This window comes from Scophthalmus maximus, chromosome 18, assembly GCF_022379125.1.
Source record: "Scophthalmus maximus strain ysfricsl-2021 chromosome 18, ASM2237912v1, whole genome shotgun sequence".
NCBI lineage: Eukaryota > Metazoa > Chordata > Actinopteri > Pleuronectiformes > Scophthalmidae > Scophthalmus > Scophthalmus maximus.
Window position 1 is genome coordinate 19103255 of NC_061532.1, and position 15278 is coordinate 19118532.

Below are 15278 nucleotides of genomic sequence, written 5' to 3' on the forward strand. Positions count from 1 at the left end.
AGTCTATGAGTGTGTTCTGGTGAAGGGGTGAAAGCGGAACTGTTGTGTTTAATGCTGCGTTCAGCCGAGTGTCTCTTTTCTTTTGCCGTAAACCTCTTTAAAAAAAAACTTTCCTGGGCATTCGCGTCATTATTTCCCAGAGGTATCTAGAGTTCAACGCCCCCAGAGAGAAGCGTGTCCCCCCCGAAGGACATCGGTCCCCTACTCTGCCCAGCGCCGCGGCCGACGCCAAGCCGGAGTCAAGAGAATTCCGTTTCCCTTCGATGTCTCGTCTGTTCCCGAGTCGTCGCCGTTCCTGGTCGTCAGCGTCGAGTCTGTACCTGACGGCTCCCAGCCAACATCTCTACTCCTGAATCTGATGTCCTGTCCCGTTCCTGAGGCTGGTCCAGGGTTCGCCATCCCAGTCCACTTCCTACCTGTTCCTTACTCGGCCATTCCCGCCGACACAAAAGCCTCTTCCCAAACAGCCACTACCGACCAACCTACCGACCCAGCAGACACCTTCTCTACAGAGACCCCGCCCACCGGACCTTTGCTCTTGGGCCTCCTTCCCGACCTCCAGAGTCGACCCGCCTTCATCTCTGCCCACATCCACCAGAGCAACCCTGCCTCCGGGCTGGACCATTCTTGTTCATCTGTCCTGCCTACAGAACGTCCTCTGGAGGGAATCTGCCCGCTTGTCCTGCTCCACGTCTCTTCTGCCACCACACCTTCAGCCTCCACATTTCTTCCATCCATTTGTGTGACTTCCCATGGACCTGCCACCTCGTAGAAGCCCCTGTTGTCTGCACCCGTCCATCAGCCAGTCTGTAAGAGGCCTGTTCCTCTTCAATTCTATCCATCAAAGTCCTTTCACATCACTGTAATTAAATTCATCCAAAATAATAAGTAATTACCGAATGATTTGAACTCATTAAGAGAGTAACAAACTTTGTATTTCAGAAACTCCCGACCCCACCCAGGAATCGGTCTCATCGTTTGCCGGCAAATTTCATGAATAGTCAATAAGTTCAATGTATTTCCATAATGAGTTTTACTTTCATGCCAATATTTGAGTTCCCCCCCCCACCCCCCCAAATGTTTCTACATCAGAGTAGGCGTCATAATTTCCAAATGCAAAAAAAAAAAAATCTCATTTCGGAGTGGAACTTTGAAAACACACAGATGGCTCCAGGGGTGCGGAGCGCGGCAAAACTTTCCACGAGGGCACCGATTGATTCATAACGTTTCTGTCCGCGATGCAAATCAGCGGGGAGACGAGATAATGAAGCCCTCAAACATCAGCAAGTATAAAGAAAAAGATTAATCGGATCGGGCTGCATCAGGAGAGGTCTGACTCAGACCTGTGGTGCGTTCACTGACCTGACCGACCAGCAGCTTCGTCCATACAGATCTAAAAACAAACAAGCAAACAGAGGAATTCAGTCTTGGTGTTGTGTTGAGCAGAGGGCAAACAGATGATTGTGCCGTCTGCGTGCTTATTAATTGAGGTTTTAAAAAGGGTAATTTCACCCAAATCACATTGAGATTTATTCTACTTCCTAAGAGTAGTTTTTTTGTACTGTGCCTTAAAATTGTCCAATCTCATCATAATTGTTTAAAGCAAAAAGTCTCTTGTTTTTTTGTTTTTGAATTCTCTCTGACCTCCAGTTATTTCCTGATTTTACAGATTAATCCAGCTAGAGAGGAAACTAGGTAGCTGCTGTAAAGTTGTTGTTTTTTGTGAGGAATGCCCATCCTTATATAACCCTCCTCTAGAAAAACAGTACTTTTACCTAAAATGAAAAAGCGCTTTAGAAACTCTCCTCTTTTGGCAAATCAAACAGTCGCGTCGGCAGCGAAGGTGTTGTGGGAGCTGGTTTCTGAGCAGAATGTAGACAGCTGTCGCAGGAACGGCTGCCACTTTTGTTCTTCTCGCCATCTTTGACTGCGACTCCTTCTGTGCCGCCTCCGTCGATGGCGTGCTGCGCCCTGCCTCATCCTCCATGGCGGATCACAAAAGGAAGAAGCGGCGCAGACGTCGTCTCTGGACCGGATGGAGACGGGAGTTGACGCTGAACGTCGGAGAGGGGAGCAGAGGAGCTGGGCTTGAGGAGCTACGTCGTCAATGCCCCATGTGCCATGATGACAAAAGTCGTCCTGGTCCAACTGATGTTCTGTGAGGACGTACATCTTTGAACCATGTCGTTCCACAGGGGGTTCCACACCCTAAAATAAGAATTATGACTCATAGAACTAGAATGACAAAGACCAAGGAACTCAAGACGGGCCATCGGGGAATCAAGACACAACTGCAATTGTGACATGAAGAAGAATCGACTGACGGACTTGAAGGATCTAAGCATCCAAGATGTGATCTTCACTTTCACGTTGATCTCAGGAAATTGGACATGAGCGGATGGATGGAACTAGACATGGACGCAGCAACTTAAATGTGAGCTCAGACCTCCAGACATGACCTCAGCGACTAGGACATTCCTCTCAGGAGCCGTGTCCCGTTCCCAATTCAGGGATGGATGTGATCTACGTGGCCGACGGGGGCCAGCCCGTGAATTCGTTGAGGTTCAGAGGTCATCTCAGCAACTCCAACATTACATCACATGACCACGGCCACTCGCGACGGGGACATAAAGTTGGCTGTGATCTCATGGACTCGGGACAAAACCAGGTTAAACCAGACGATGGATCGCGGCGGCTCAGACGAGACTTGCAATCTCTATAACTTTGTGGAGCGTGAACTTGGAATTGCACTTGAGCGACTTGGCCACAACAACACTTCTGTAGCCTGGGCCTTATTGTCTGTATGAAGTTTTTTCCTCCATCCCCATCAGCACTGCGAGCACTTTAGCGAAACATCCCCCGCTCCGTGTCAAGACGGTGTGAGGTTGTCGGAGAGTTCTTCAACCCCGGCAGAACATTCCGTTTTTGGTTTTTTTTTGACACTGTTGGGTCTAAAAATTGACAAAAAACCCTCTGAGTGAAATATGAGCAGGATGTTTCTAATGTCTGGTTTGTTAAGTTTCTTTACAGTTTGCTCGGTCTTCCTCCCCTCCAGCGGGGCAGCGGCGGACTGATGCCAGAGCTCAGTCTGCTGAGGAGGCATGTGTGTGTGTGTGTGTGTGTGTGTGTGTGTGTGTGTGTGTGTGTGTGTGTGTGTTGAGGAGGAGGAGGAGGAGGAGTGCTAACGAGGCTCAGCCAGCGAGGAGGTGAAGCTGCCGAGGGGTGACCTCTGACCTCCTAGAGGCGTTCTCTCTCAGACTGGGCTGCCTCTGGCGGGGTCGAGGTGGCCCACGCTCGCCGCGAGGCAGCGGTTCGGGGTCAGGGCGAGGGACCCCGAGCCTCCGTCCTGCCGCTTTCCAACATCGACACCGAACAGTTGACTGGCTGCAGGAGGACGGAGGAGGAAGAGCAGGGAAGGGAGCGAGGGAGGGAGGAGGGGGGAGTCTCTTAATTTCTCTCCGTCTCCATCAGCAGAAAGAAAAGCTGGAGATTATTTTTTTGTTAATACGTACAGGAAGGAGGGGAAGGAGACGAGGAGCAGTGATGGAAGAGGATCTCGGATACTTACGTCAAAGTATCAATACAACAATTATAAACACTGTACTTTGTTACAAGTTATCTAATGTACTCATCAATCAAATGTACTTTGAGTATCTCATTATGCAGAATATGACTCCTTTGGTGATTTTGTATTATACATACGTATATATATTATAGGATTTTTTATTAGTAATATAATTATGTATGAGTCGTCTTTAAATGTTGTGTAACTAGTTGAGGTGGAGCAAGTTCCCACAATCTCGTGAAATGTAGATGGTAGTTTTAAATGTGGAAAATTCAGTCGCATGAAACTTTTTGATGAATTGTCTGTAATTTGCAGAAACTTAACGGAAACTTAACCTTGAAACAAGTGAGAATTAATTTAATTTGCTTTATATATATATATATAAAATCTACCTATGAGATTATTTCACTTTTCCCCCCCAGAGGAAATAAAACTTCGAGTAGAGCGCGTCCCTCCACCAAGAGCAAACAATCCTACGCATCTGTGTAGCTCTTATAAAAAAAATGGAGATAAGTCTGATCGATATTGTATAAACTCACCTGTAATCACCTTGAATGTCGGTTGTATTAAATCAAGTAAACAGAGTGAATGTAGTGAAACTGAAGCAGAGAGTAGAATTAAATAGAAATGAAGTTGTCAGTTTGAATGGAGGCTAATTAATTAATATTTTGTATGGATCAGTGACTCAAACGATTGGCTGTGATGCCAGTTAAGAATTATTAACAGTATATATTGTTTTTAGCTCATATTTTGGGCTCTATGTCTCGCTTACTTTTCGTTTTATTTGCCTCGGAAGTTGGCGGAGACCAAAGCAGAGCTAAAAGACGAGCGGATATTAAAAATTTGACATTCAGATGGACTGTACTGTGAACTCCAGTAGGATGAAAATGTTGCTGCATTAAGTGCTAGATCAATTTGAAACTGTAATCCTTGAATATGATAAACATATTATTACAACTGTTCTGTGCTTAAACTATGAGATTTGGAAATATGAGTTTAATATACATTTTTCTATCTCTGAACCCACTCCCCATCTCAAACTTATTTTCAAGATTTTTGTCAAGTAAAATCACCTCGCTTGTGTTGATATCACTTATCAAGTAATCTTCTCTTTAAAATCAGTGTTTGTTTGTTCTATTCTATTCCAGCTTTTCATTTTTTCAGTGTAGGCTAGTTGAGCTCAACTTGTATTGTGTAATAAAAAATGACTGCAGTGTATTCAATGTGCTTGTCTTTAAACTCCAGCATCAATCTGAGTCATAGTCAATATATTCATTACATTGGGCGTATTTAAATTGTTCTTCGGTGACAAACAAGATACTTTTACCTTTTTGTTTTTTCCCCTTTCATTTAGAAGTTTTTTTGGTTTGTCTGGTTTTGTATTTTGTGAGTGTGCGTTGGTGTGTTGCTGGAATGTGAGTTTATGTTGTGCGATGGGATCCCAGAAAGATTAAGCCCTTGTTTTCATGAGGATAAAGCTCCACCTGCTGGATGACGTACTGTAAGCCATGTAGACGGACACTTCTCTTCTCCTTAATAATCAATTACACAATATTATTTTTCCTATTTCTTTTTCATTTCTCACCTCTGACGATGCTGCTTTCCTCCTCCGCTTCCTCTTCGTCCTTATCTCCTTCACTCTCCTCCTTCCCTCCGCCGTCTTCACCACCTCCTCCCTTATCCTCAGAGAAATTCAATGCACAGTGACAGTAAAAAAAATCCTCGGAAGAAAACCCATAGTGACTTGACTTCTGTTTAAAGTTGAAACTTAAAGAGAAAACTTTATTCAGAGCAGAATATGAACAGAAAAATGACAAACAGAGACCCCCCCCCCTTGTCCCATGAGTTTTGGGGTTCGTCACAAGCGCTGTTGTGAGGGGGAAAATAAATAAATAAAAAGTCCAGTGAGCGAATATGATTTGCTGTTCACTGGTCGTCGTCGTCGTCGTGTTGAGGTAAAGGCTTCACGGCTCCTTCTCTCGAGAGTCTGTCGGCCTCCTCGTTGCCTCTGTAGCCGGCGTGACCGGGAATATGCAACTGGAGGAAGGAAGAGGAGGGAAAAGAGAAAATTAATCCTCAGCATCTGGTGAAGTTTGTAGAAACAATAGTCACGATAAAAAAAATCAGTCAAATGTCATTAATATGATGATTTCGCAATTTACAAAAGACGGCGAGATGATTTTTCTACATTTTCACTGATTCCCCAGGTAATAATTCCTGGATCTTGATAAAAAAAATAATAGTCAGGGATATTTCCCTGACATTAAGTTTATTCGTGTTGTTTTCGTTTTAATTGTTAATTTCGTTTATTTGGATCCCGACTAATCTCCTGAGAGCCTTCACCGCGTTCAGGTTATGTTGAACATTTAGAAGATGTAAACATAAATAATAACGCAAAAAAATAATAATGTTAAGCTGCAGGGTTTCTTTTAGAAAGCGTTATGAGCTCATGTGGATGAAATAACACTTCAACATTTAAAAAAGGAGTAATACAAAAGTTAGAACACACAATGTTCTTAGATGTTTAAAGGCCCAGTATGTTATTTTTCCAATTTTTTCTGGCGGCATCTGGTGGTAAAGTTGCAAACCGCAACCCACTGAGAACCCGACAGGGGACACTTTATGGTGTCGCACCGCTGATTCCATTTCCCATTTTTCAGCAGCGTCTGAAAATTCAACGCGATCACGACGTATTCTGGACGGTTCAGTTCAACAACCGCATTCAACACGACGTAGAAACATGGAGACTCACACAGAGGTCGGGTCCACCTCATGGAACTATATCTAACTCATTCAGAGTTGACGCAGGTTGGTATTTACCCAGACCACCTCCAGCTCTGCGTTCAGTCGGTCCAGCTTCACAAAGTCGTCTTTGTTGATGATCGGACCTCCGGACTTCAGCCTCCAGCCGTTCAGCTTCCAGTTCTTCACCCAGCTGGTCACACCTGCAGGACACACACAACCACACATCTCAGGCAAGTTGTGGTTTATTTCAAATCCCTAATGCACTTTCCCTTTGGTAAAGTTTCAGACTGACTCTGGGACAAAAGTTTAAAATGATTCACGTACAAACAAATAAAAAAGAAAAACACTTGTAGTTGGTTCATGCTGCTCAAGCAGATATGTGTCGTTTCCCTGTATTTCTAGAATTGAACTCGTAGAACTGCATTATGGGAAATATACGCCATGTTGAAATGAACAGGAATTTGTCCTTGGAATAACATCAGCAGGTTCCACGTTCAGGAATCTCACCGTTGATTGTAAACTTGCTGTCGGTGTAGAGAACCAACTTCTTCATGTTCTTCTCTTTGGCCTGCTCCAGCGCTTTGCAGGCTGCCTGGTGTAACACACAAACACGTGCACACACACAGTTACAACTGTTAGCATGTGGTCGTATCTGTGCAATTGTATGAAAACTAGACAAAACGATTATATCTGCAATATTTACAACAGACTTTAAGTGGAAACTATTTTTTTTTAAAAATAATTTCAAGCAGCATCTTTTAGAAAAAATTACAAAGATATTTGTTAAAGTGACCCAAGTTTAAAATCTTATTTTAGTTATAATAAAAAAAGATTTCAGGCCCATCGTTTAATGTCTCTAAAAATTTAGAAAAAAAACACAAAAATGTATTATTGTTTATTTTAAAACTTGAGAGACGTTCACCTGTAGCTCCGCCCGCTGGTTGGTTTGTCGTCCCTCAAGCCGATCGGCAACGTTTCTGCAGGAGAGCAGCCACAAATTTTTCGATTTATTGATTCATGTCTCTACTTCAGTTCCAGTCTAAAAGTGCCTGTGTCTGTAGTGTGTGTTTTCTCACAGCGGGTGGTTGGGGCCCCAGTAAACTCCGATGCCAGCTCGGGCTCGACTCTTTCCGTTTCCCGAGCAGCAGCCGTCGGTGTAAACGACCACGGCGTCACCTGGACACAGGGAGTCAAAGGTGTTTATTCGATGCCATGTGTTGACAACCACGTAACTAGATTATCTATCTACCCACAGTTTCTTTTACGAAAAATCTCCACAGACAGCTCACCCATGTACGTGAATCCGTCCGAGCTGACCGACGATGAGCTCTCCGACGGTTTGGCTCGTTTGGTCGGGGACGCCGCCTCCCCGTCCGAGTGGCATCTCTTCTTACCGAGGGGGATGTACTCCAGGGGCTCGGGGCCTCTCTTAGGCAGAAGGGCCACGGCAGAGTCCAAACTCAGAGCTGCTAAAAAAACAAAAACACAAAAGTGTCATCGTCTTTCGAGGAGGCGTCCTCAGCTCAGTCCCTCTTTAAGGAGTTCTAGAATGAATGGAGAGATTTCCGGGGCTGGTACCGTTCTTCACATCGGGAGGTGGAGGTTCGACGCCTCTGACGAACGCCCAGGCGTCTCTCTCCGACGCAAACTTCTTGAAAGCGGCGGCTGGAAATTTCTCCACCTGGCTTTTACATTCATCCCTGAATAACAGGGCGGGGAAAAAAAGAAATGATGAATAATTCCAGTAATCTGAAAAAAATAAATAAATTCAAACATCTTTCCAGACCTCTCACTCGGATTTATAATGAGCTGAACGTGTTTCTTGATTAGTACAGATGTTGTTGTGTTATTAAAATATATGTTTATCTGGTGGACCAAACATTTGCCTCTGTGCTTTTCAGGAATACACTTCTATACGCATTGTACAGACCCTTGTAGGGCTGCAAATAACGATTCATTTTCATTATCGAGTAATCTGTCAATTATTTTCACGATTTTATCGATTAGTTGTTTGGTTCCTAAAATGTCATCAAATGCTGAAAAATGTTGATGGTGTTTCCCAAAACCCCAAGATGATGTTTTGTTTTGTCCACTCACCAAAGACATTCAGTTCACTGTCACAGAGGAGCAGAGAAACCAGAACATATTCACAATTGAGAAGCTGAAATCAGAGAATATGGACTTTTCTTTTTCATAGAAACTACTTCAACTGATCAATCGATTATCAAAATAGTTGGCGATTCATTAAGTAGTCGATCACTAACCGAGTAATCGATGATCTGTTGCAGCTGGAGACCATTGATTGACATGTTACAATACTGCCCATATCACGATGTCCTCCCCCTGTGGTTGCTCAGGAATCAAAACTCCTAACGTGTTGTCTTCTGTGCCGAATTCAAGGTGGGGTTTTAATGATTGCAAAAAGCTGTTAAATTTAAATTTTCGTTGTGTTTTTCTTTTGAAAACGTACAATGAGACGTTAAAACGCGAGAAATCTGAATGGACTTTGGCTTGTGACCGAGCAGTGACGAAAATTCACCTCGCTTGTGATGAGCAGGTTTAATTTCTTTTATTTATTTATTTTTTTTGGGGGGGGGGGGGTTACAAACAAATGTGTTGGTCTTAAGTCGTGAACCCTCTCACCATGAGCTGTACACTCCCGGTTTGAAGCCTTTCTTCACCGCGTAGAAGAACTTGCCCTTCGCCATGTCGTCGACGACGCTGCTGCACACGCTCCTGCGCACTGCTCGGAAGACCCCGGAGAGTCTGAACATCACTGCCCGCACGGGGAAACGGACGTGGCCCACATCGCGTCGCCCCCTTTCAAAGACGATTGAAATTACAACAATAAAGTGACTCGTCAGTCGTCGGTACCTTGTTTTTACGACAATTGAGCTAAATTCAGGAGCGAATAACTAGCTACTTCCGGTTAGCTGATTCGTCTGCCTCCCCTAAAAAAAATAACAAAAACCCTCCAAACTGTATTTAAAATTAACGTGACAACAATGTGAAATAACTCGTCTCTTTCTAAACTCCGTTTAAGTTTTTGCTTTAAACCCGAAAAGAGCAGCGACAAAGAAAAGGCCAAGAAAAAAGCTAAATGTAAATGTTGACAAGCGTCCGCGATCTCTGTCAACTCTCGCGAGACTCTGGTTGCTGCTGCGTTCACAGCGTAATCGTTTAAATCATAAAAAATGTTCACACGTCGGTTTTAATTCAGAATCGAAGATGTCGTCAATTTCCACGCGAATCTTCCACGTATTAAAAACAACCTCAACAAACTGTGTCTAGAATATCAAACACTTTTACTTTGTATTTAGCTAATTTACCCGGAGCAGCTAATTTACCCGGAGATATTAGCTGTTTGTTTCTGGGTAACGTCGACTTCCCATTCTGCGTGAACGCGGCATTTATCGCGGACTCCGACAACTCTCGCGATAAAGTAGTGGCCGCCACACAGACAGCATGAAAGAAACTTTAATAGAAAAACAACAAACACTGTACAAAATCAATATGATGGGTCTCACGGTACATTTTCTTTGGGTTCCAGCCCATTTGGGTGTAATAGGAATTAAATTGCAGACAAAATTGCAAAGCAGGCGACCAAGAAAAGGCAAATTGATATCACAGTGAACATTAGTACAACAGAAATCAGGGGAATGATTAAACAGACATTTGAGAAGCCTTTGTCAAAAAACAGTGGGAGAAGGAAAAAAGGGGAGATGGTATTACGGAATGCAAAAGAAATTGGGAGAGATGAGAAGTACAAGAAGAAGTGGAAAAGAGGAGACGATCATAACAAGACTCAGATTTGGACTTCATAGTATACTATTCAAAAGAGGAAAAAATAACTTAGGAAACTGTGACAATTGCGAACAAGTGGAAACTATAGAACACATCATAGTACACAGTCAAAAATATGGGGACAGAGAACACGACTCAGTCAGAACCTCGGAAAGCAAGATTCGCAGAACAAATGTTATAGTCATTTAATACAGTACCTCAGGGAAATTAAGGTGTTAGGGAGAATCTTATCATATTGTACGTTTTTGTTTTATTTTGTTTTGTTTTGATTTGTTCAAGTGATTCTGATCCACACTCCTTGTAACCAGTTACACTTGTAACTCCATGTGTAACTATTGCTACTGCTCTGTATACCCAGAACCTTCTTGCTGTGAGGCGAAAGCACCTTTTATTACATTTCTTCCTAAATTCTTCTATCCACTGTGCTGCTGTAATGTCCAAATCTCCCCATTGTGGGACGAATAAAAGCATGTCTTATCTTATCTTACCAGTTGGTGGCGGTAATGCGCCGTTTCGTTGCTTGCCAACCGTCATAAAACAGTAAAAGAAGAAGAAGAACTCTCGCGATATCCCGCGTAAGCTCGCCTCGCGTTGCATTAATGCAACTCTCGCGATGATCCGGCCTCTTCCTTGGCCGTCGTTGACAGAGGTGAGTCGCGCCGTCTTCCTCCCGCCGCACTTTTCTGTTCTAAAATCTCCTTTAACTCGTCCACACTGAAACATTTACGTGTCCCAGAGACTGTTTAACACTTGATGCCTTAGATTGTGCGGCTCTCGGCGGCGGATGGCTGCCTCATAGCGCGAAACACGGACCGTAGTGAAAGAGTCGCTCCGCTGTCCCGCTGGCAGTTAGCCGTGTTAGCCGTGTTAGCTAGGCCGTGCATGTGTTCACGCAGGAGGAGGAGGAGGCTGCTGGGGCCTCTGGGTTCTTTCACCTCCTGTACACGAGGCGTCTACGGAAGAAAACTTGTGACTCGTGTTAGACTTTCTGAAAAACACAACTCGTGTCCAACTCGGTTAAAATAAATGACAGCTAAGGCTAAGCTAAGTTAGCTAACTTTACCTTGTTGTAGCCTAGCTAACGCGAAGTGTGTTTTTTTTGTGTTGGTATCTAAATTGTCTGGTGATAGATTTGTGTTTCATGTCTGTTGTGTATAAACCTGTCTATAGTGGATAGTCGTGGGGGTTAGCCTGCAGCTCCCAGCCAGCATGGAGCCGGGTTGTCTTCAGCTTCATGAAGAGAAGCTGCTCCAGGCTCCACGCCTCTGAGGCTGCAGGTGCATGTGTGTATGTGAGATATTCATGCTTCATTTTATTTCTCTGTGCAGAGACAAAGGCCATGTTCAGTACCAGCGCCAAAATAGTGAAGCCCAATGGCGAAAAGCCAGACGAGTTCGAGTCCGGGATCTCCCAGGTAAGAGGAGCAGGTCTGAGGGATCACACGTATGACTGTTGACGTCTGATGGAAGTGGTGACTGTTATCATGAGCAGTAAGACTTTTGGATGAGCTCATTTTCACAAGCCTTTCCTGCGATACGTAAGAACCTGTCAGACTCTGGGATCTGCTGAGTTTTGAGGTTGGATGCTGGAGAGAGAGAGAAAGTGAAATGTCTACGTAGAGATGCCACAGATACTGAAGCGACCTGCTCTCGTTTCCCCCCTGCAGGCTCTGCTCGAGCTGGAGATGAACTCCGACCTGAAGGCTCAGCTGAGAGAGCTGAACATCACTGCAGCAAAGGTAGAAGCTCTTTTCCCCCACTCGTCAGTCTCTTACTTTATACATAATCATCAATCGTCACGTTGAAATGAAAGATGTAAAACTCCGACGTGGACATCCAGGGAGGTTGCTCTCCTTGGCTCTGTCCTGGTGGCGTATGGGAGCGTAGCTCTTGAGGAGCCGAGACGTACATTCCCGTTCCACGACGTCGGAGACGAAGCTCCGCCCCCCCGGCTCTGTCGGCGAGGGAACGAGCGTCCTGCATATTCCTACATCTTCCCAGAGTCCTGATGGGGCCGTGACTGGGGAGCTAAACCATGCAGTGCACAAACCACTCCCCGATTTGACCTTCACTGTGGCACACAGCGCTTTTGTTTTGTATGTTTTCTCCTGTCCGTGAAATGAAATCTGTCTTTGTGTTGTCTTTGTTTTCCAGGAAATCGAGGTTGGTGGCAGCAGGAAAGCCATCATCATCTTTGTTCCCGTTCCTCAGCTCAAGTCCTTCCAGAAGATCCAGGTGCGCCTGGTTAGGGAGCTGGAGAAGAAGTTCAGCGGAAAGCATGTGGTCTTCATTGCACAGGTGAGGAGGAGGATTCTGTCCTGATCTCCGGACGTTACACACTTAAAAACTCGAAGGAGTTTTGTGGAAGTGTTGAAGGAATCTGTTATGATTATGAGGTTAAACCCGACGTGGACATCCAGGGAGGTTGCTCTCCTTGGCTCTGTCCTGGTGGCGTATGGGAGCGTAGCTCTTGAGGAGCCGAGACGTACATTCCCGTTCCACGACGTCGGAGATGAAGCCCCGCCCCCCCGGCTGGCTGTCGGCCGGCCGGCGAGGGAACGAGCGTCCTGCATATTCCTACATCTTCCCAGAGTCCTGATGGGGCCGTGACTGGGGAGCTAAACCATGCAGTGCACAATGATTATTATACATCAGATACTAAACGTTTCAACTGAAGTTTGTTTGAATGTTTTTTGATGTCTGAAGTTTAAAAACTTGTCTCACTTGTCTCCTGTTTTTTTAAATGTCAGTGAGTCGTGATTAAGAGATTAATCTGACGGATGTCGTTGACTTTCAGAGGAGAATTCTGCCCAAACCCACCAGGAAAAGCCGCACAAAGAATAAGCAGAAGCGTCCGAGGAGGTGAGTGATGATTCTCACGTGGCTGAGATTTCTTCATGTTGTCAGAGCAGAGAAATAATAATGGTGGTTAATTAATATTAGTTTCTCTTTACTGGTAGTTTAAGCTGCAGTTGAACAGTTTCAGCATCTGAGGTTGTTTCAGTTGAATAACATCAACAGTAGGTTTTCGCTCTATGATGTTTTAAAGTTAATTAATAATCAGGCAAACAACAAATCTTTGAGCGGTTTTGAGCTTATTCTTTATTAATACAGAAAAATAAACTGGATCCAGTTTCTCAAGTGGGAAAAGTTATTTTTCCTCCACGATAATCTGAATCTGTTAATACTGGTCAAACAAAACGAGTTGTTTGAATAAATCTGATGTAAAGTAAGTTGGCTGTTGCCATGGTAATGTTGAGTTTAAGGAGGGGGATTTTATTTTGAGTAACAAAATCATCCTTGATAATTACAGGTTCAGCTGATTATACTTGTCATCAGTTAATCTGCCTGTTATTTCATTAGTTGACATCTTTGCTCTATAAAATATCAAATATTTAAAAGTGAATGTTCAAATACTAAAGACAAGTAAATTGTGTGAAACGTTGACTTTTCAGTTTCACGAACTGGAGATTGTTTTCACATGAGATGGAGAGAAGCAGTAAATCACATTTTTGAAGCTGGAACCAAAGAACATGACGTTTTTCTTGACATGGACATTTGTTTTAGAAGTAGATGCAAAGTAGTTAATAAAAATTTATTTAGCTTTTCATCTGGAAAACTTTCTCACAAACGGCTCATTACTGTTTTTAGTAAAATGTTATTCCAAGTCGACTATTAAAAGTCTGTTGTCGTTTCGGTCTGAGTATTTTAATATTCAGAAGAAAAAAAATTCCCCTTTACAATTGTACTTAATTGGTTCGAGTGCAGACATTATTGACTGGGCATCGATTATGATGAGGTTAAACCCGACGTGGACATCCAGGGAGGTTGCTCTCCTTGGCTCTGTCCTGGTGGCGTATGGGAGCGTAGCTCTTGAGGAGCCGAGACGTACATTCCCGTTCCACGACGTCGGAGACGAAGCTCCGCCCCCCCGGCTGGCTGTCGGCCGGCCGGCGAGGGAACGAGCGTCCTGCATATTCCTACATCTTCCCAGAGTCCTGATGGGGCCGTGACTGGGGAGCTAAACCATGCAGTGCACAAACCACTCCGACAAACCTAAGGCAATGTGAAATGATAACGGAATAGTTGATCCACACTAGATTCCCCAAAATATTGGTAACTTGTTAATCCTTTAAGTCATTTCATGGGGAGTAAAAATAAAAAGGTTCTCTGGTTCCAGCTGCTCTCATTAAAATTTGCTGCTGTTAAGAAAATTTAAAAATTCTTAACATATTGACAGTTCAGTTCTGGTGATGTTGATGCTCGGTGTTAATGTGACGTCTCGGTGTGTCTTTCCTCCAGCCGCACGCTGACCGCGGTGCACGACGCCATCTTGGAGGACCTGGTGTTCCCCAGCGAGATCGTGGGCAAGAGGATCCGAGTGAAACTGGACAGCAGCAGACTCATCAAGGTCCATCTGGACAAGGCTCAGCAAAACAACGTGGAACACAAAGTGAGTGAACGTTCAGGGCGACAAGTCGCGTCTCTGTGGTTAAAACTCCGACGTGGACATCCAGGGAGGTTGCTCTCCTTGGCTCTGTCCTGGTGGCGTATGGGAGCGTAGCTCTTGAGGAGCCGAGACGTACATTCCCGTTCCACGACGTCGGAGACGAAGCTCCGCCCCCCCGGCTCTGTCGGCGAGGGAACGAGCGTCCTGCATATTCCTACATCTTCCCAGAGTCCTGATGGGGCCGTGACTGGGGAGCTAAACCATGCAGTGCACAAACCGCTCCCCGAGATTGACCTTCACTGTGGCACAGTGATAATTATTGTAGTGACAAAATTATAAATTGGCCCAATTATTTTTGATGTTATTTTGTTTAAAGGAAATTTAAGACCAGTAAAAAAAAAACCGATACAGAAATCTTATCTGAAGTTTCATTGAATATTTTTATTTATACATTTGACCGTGAAGTTGTAAAGTCGAACCTGGTTTCATCTGAAAAACGTGTTCGGATCCAACTCGTGACTCTGACGCTGAACGTCTTGTCTCCTCGTCTCAGGTGGAAACCTTCTCCGGCGTCTACAAGAAGCTCACGGGCAAAGACGTCGTGTTTGAATTCCCAGAGTTCCAGCTGTAAGCGCCGATGACAAAATAAATTTGTTTACTGTCAAATCTTTGGTGATTCTCCTCTTTTGGCCCTTTTATCAAAAATGTATGAAAT

General features: G+C 44.3%; 2 protein-coding genes and 4 non-coding genes across 7 annotated transcripts; 5 read left to right on the forward strand and 1 right to left on the reverse strand.

The window, feature by feature from the left end:
- Positions 1-5319: 5319 nt before the first annotated feature.
- Positions 5320-9665, reverse strand: rnaseh1 (ribonuclease H1). Of its 2 annotated transcripts, none has more exons than XM_035617530.2 (8): positions 8954-9665; positions 7889-8010; positions 7600-7776; positions 7387-7486; positions 7233-7287; positions 6818-6902; positions 6386-6510; positions 5320-5602 (listed from the first exon to the last, which is right to left on the reverse strand). In XM_035617530.2, exons 1-8 carry the CDS (start codon positions 9082-9084, stop codon positions 5492-5494), a joined length of 906 nt encoding a protein of 301 aa, XP_035473423.1. In that variant the 5' UTR covers positions 9085-9665; the 3' UTR covers positions 5320-5491. The 2 variants fall into 2 exon arrangements, with proteins under 2 accessions (XP_035473423.1, XP_035473422.1); XM_035617529.2 differs by having other exon boundaries at positions 7600-7779; positions 8954-9660.
- A 1024-nt stretch (positions 9666-10689) lies between these two features.
- rps7 (ribosomal protein S7) lies at positions 10690-15229 on the forward strand. The gene is made up of 7 exons (XM_035617531.2): positions 10690-10763; positions 11443-11528; positions 11781-11852; positions 12268-12411; positions 12911-12975; positions 14416-14566; positions 15117-15229. Exons 2-7 carry the CDS (start codon positions 11454-11456, stop codon positions 15192-15194), a joined length of 585 nt encoding a protein of 194 aa, XP_035473424.1. The 5' UTR covers positions 10690-10763; positions 11443-11453; the 3' UTR covers positions 15195-15229.
- On the forward strand, positions 11937-12163 carry LOC118290731. The gene has a single exon (XR_004786492.1). It is a non-coding gene; the product is annotated as a small nucleolar RNA SNORA73 family (small nucleolar RNA).
- LOC118290734 lies at positions 12517-12753 on the forward strand. The gene has a single exon (XR_004786494.1). It is a non-coding gene; the product is annotated as a small nucleolar RNA SNORA73 family (small nucleolar RNA).
- LOC118290735 lies at positions 13920-14156 on the forward strand. Its single transcript, XR_004786495.1, has one exon. It is a non-coding gene; the product is annotated as a small nucleolar RNA SNORA73 family (small nucleolar RNA).
- LOC118290732 lies at positions 14614-14840 on the forward strand. Its single transcript, XR_004786493.1, has one exon. It is a non-coding gene; the product is annotated as a small nucleolar RNA SNORA73 family (small nucleolar RNA).
- Positions 15230-15278: the final 49 nt, after the last annotated feature.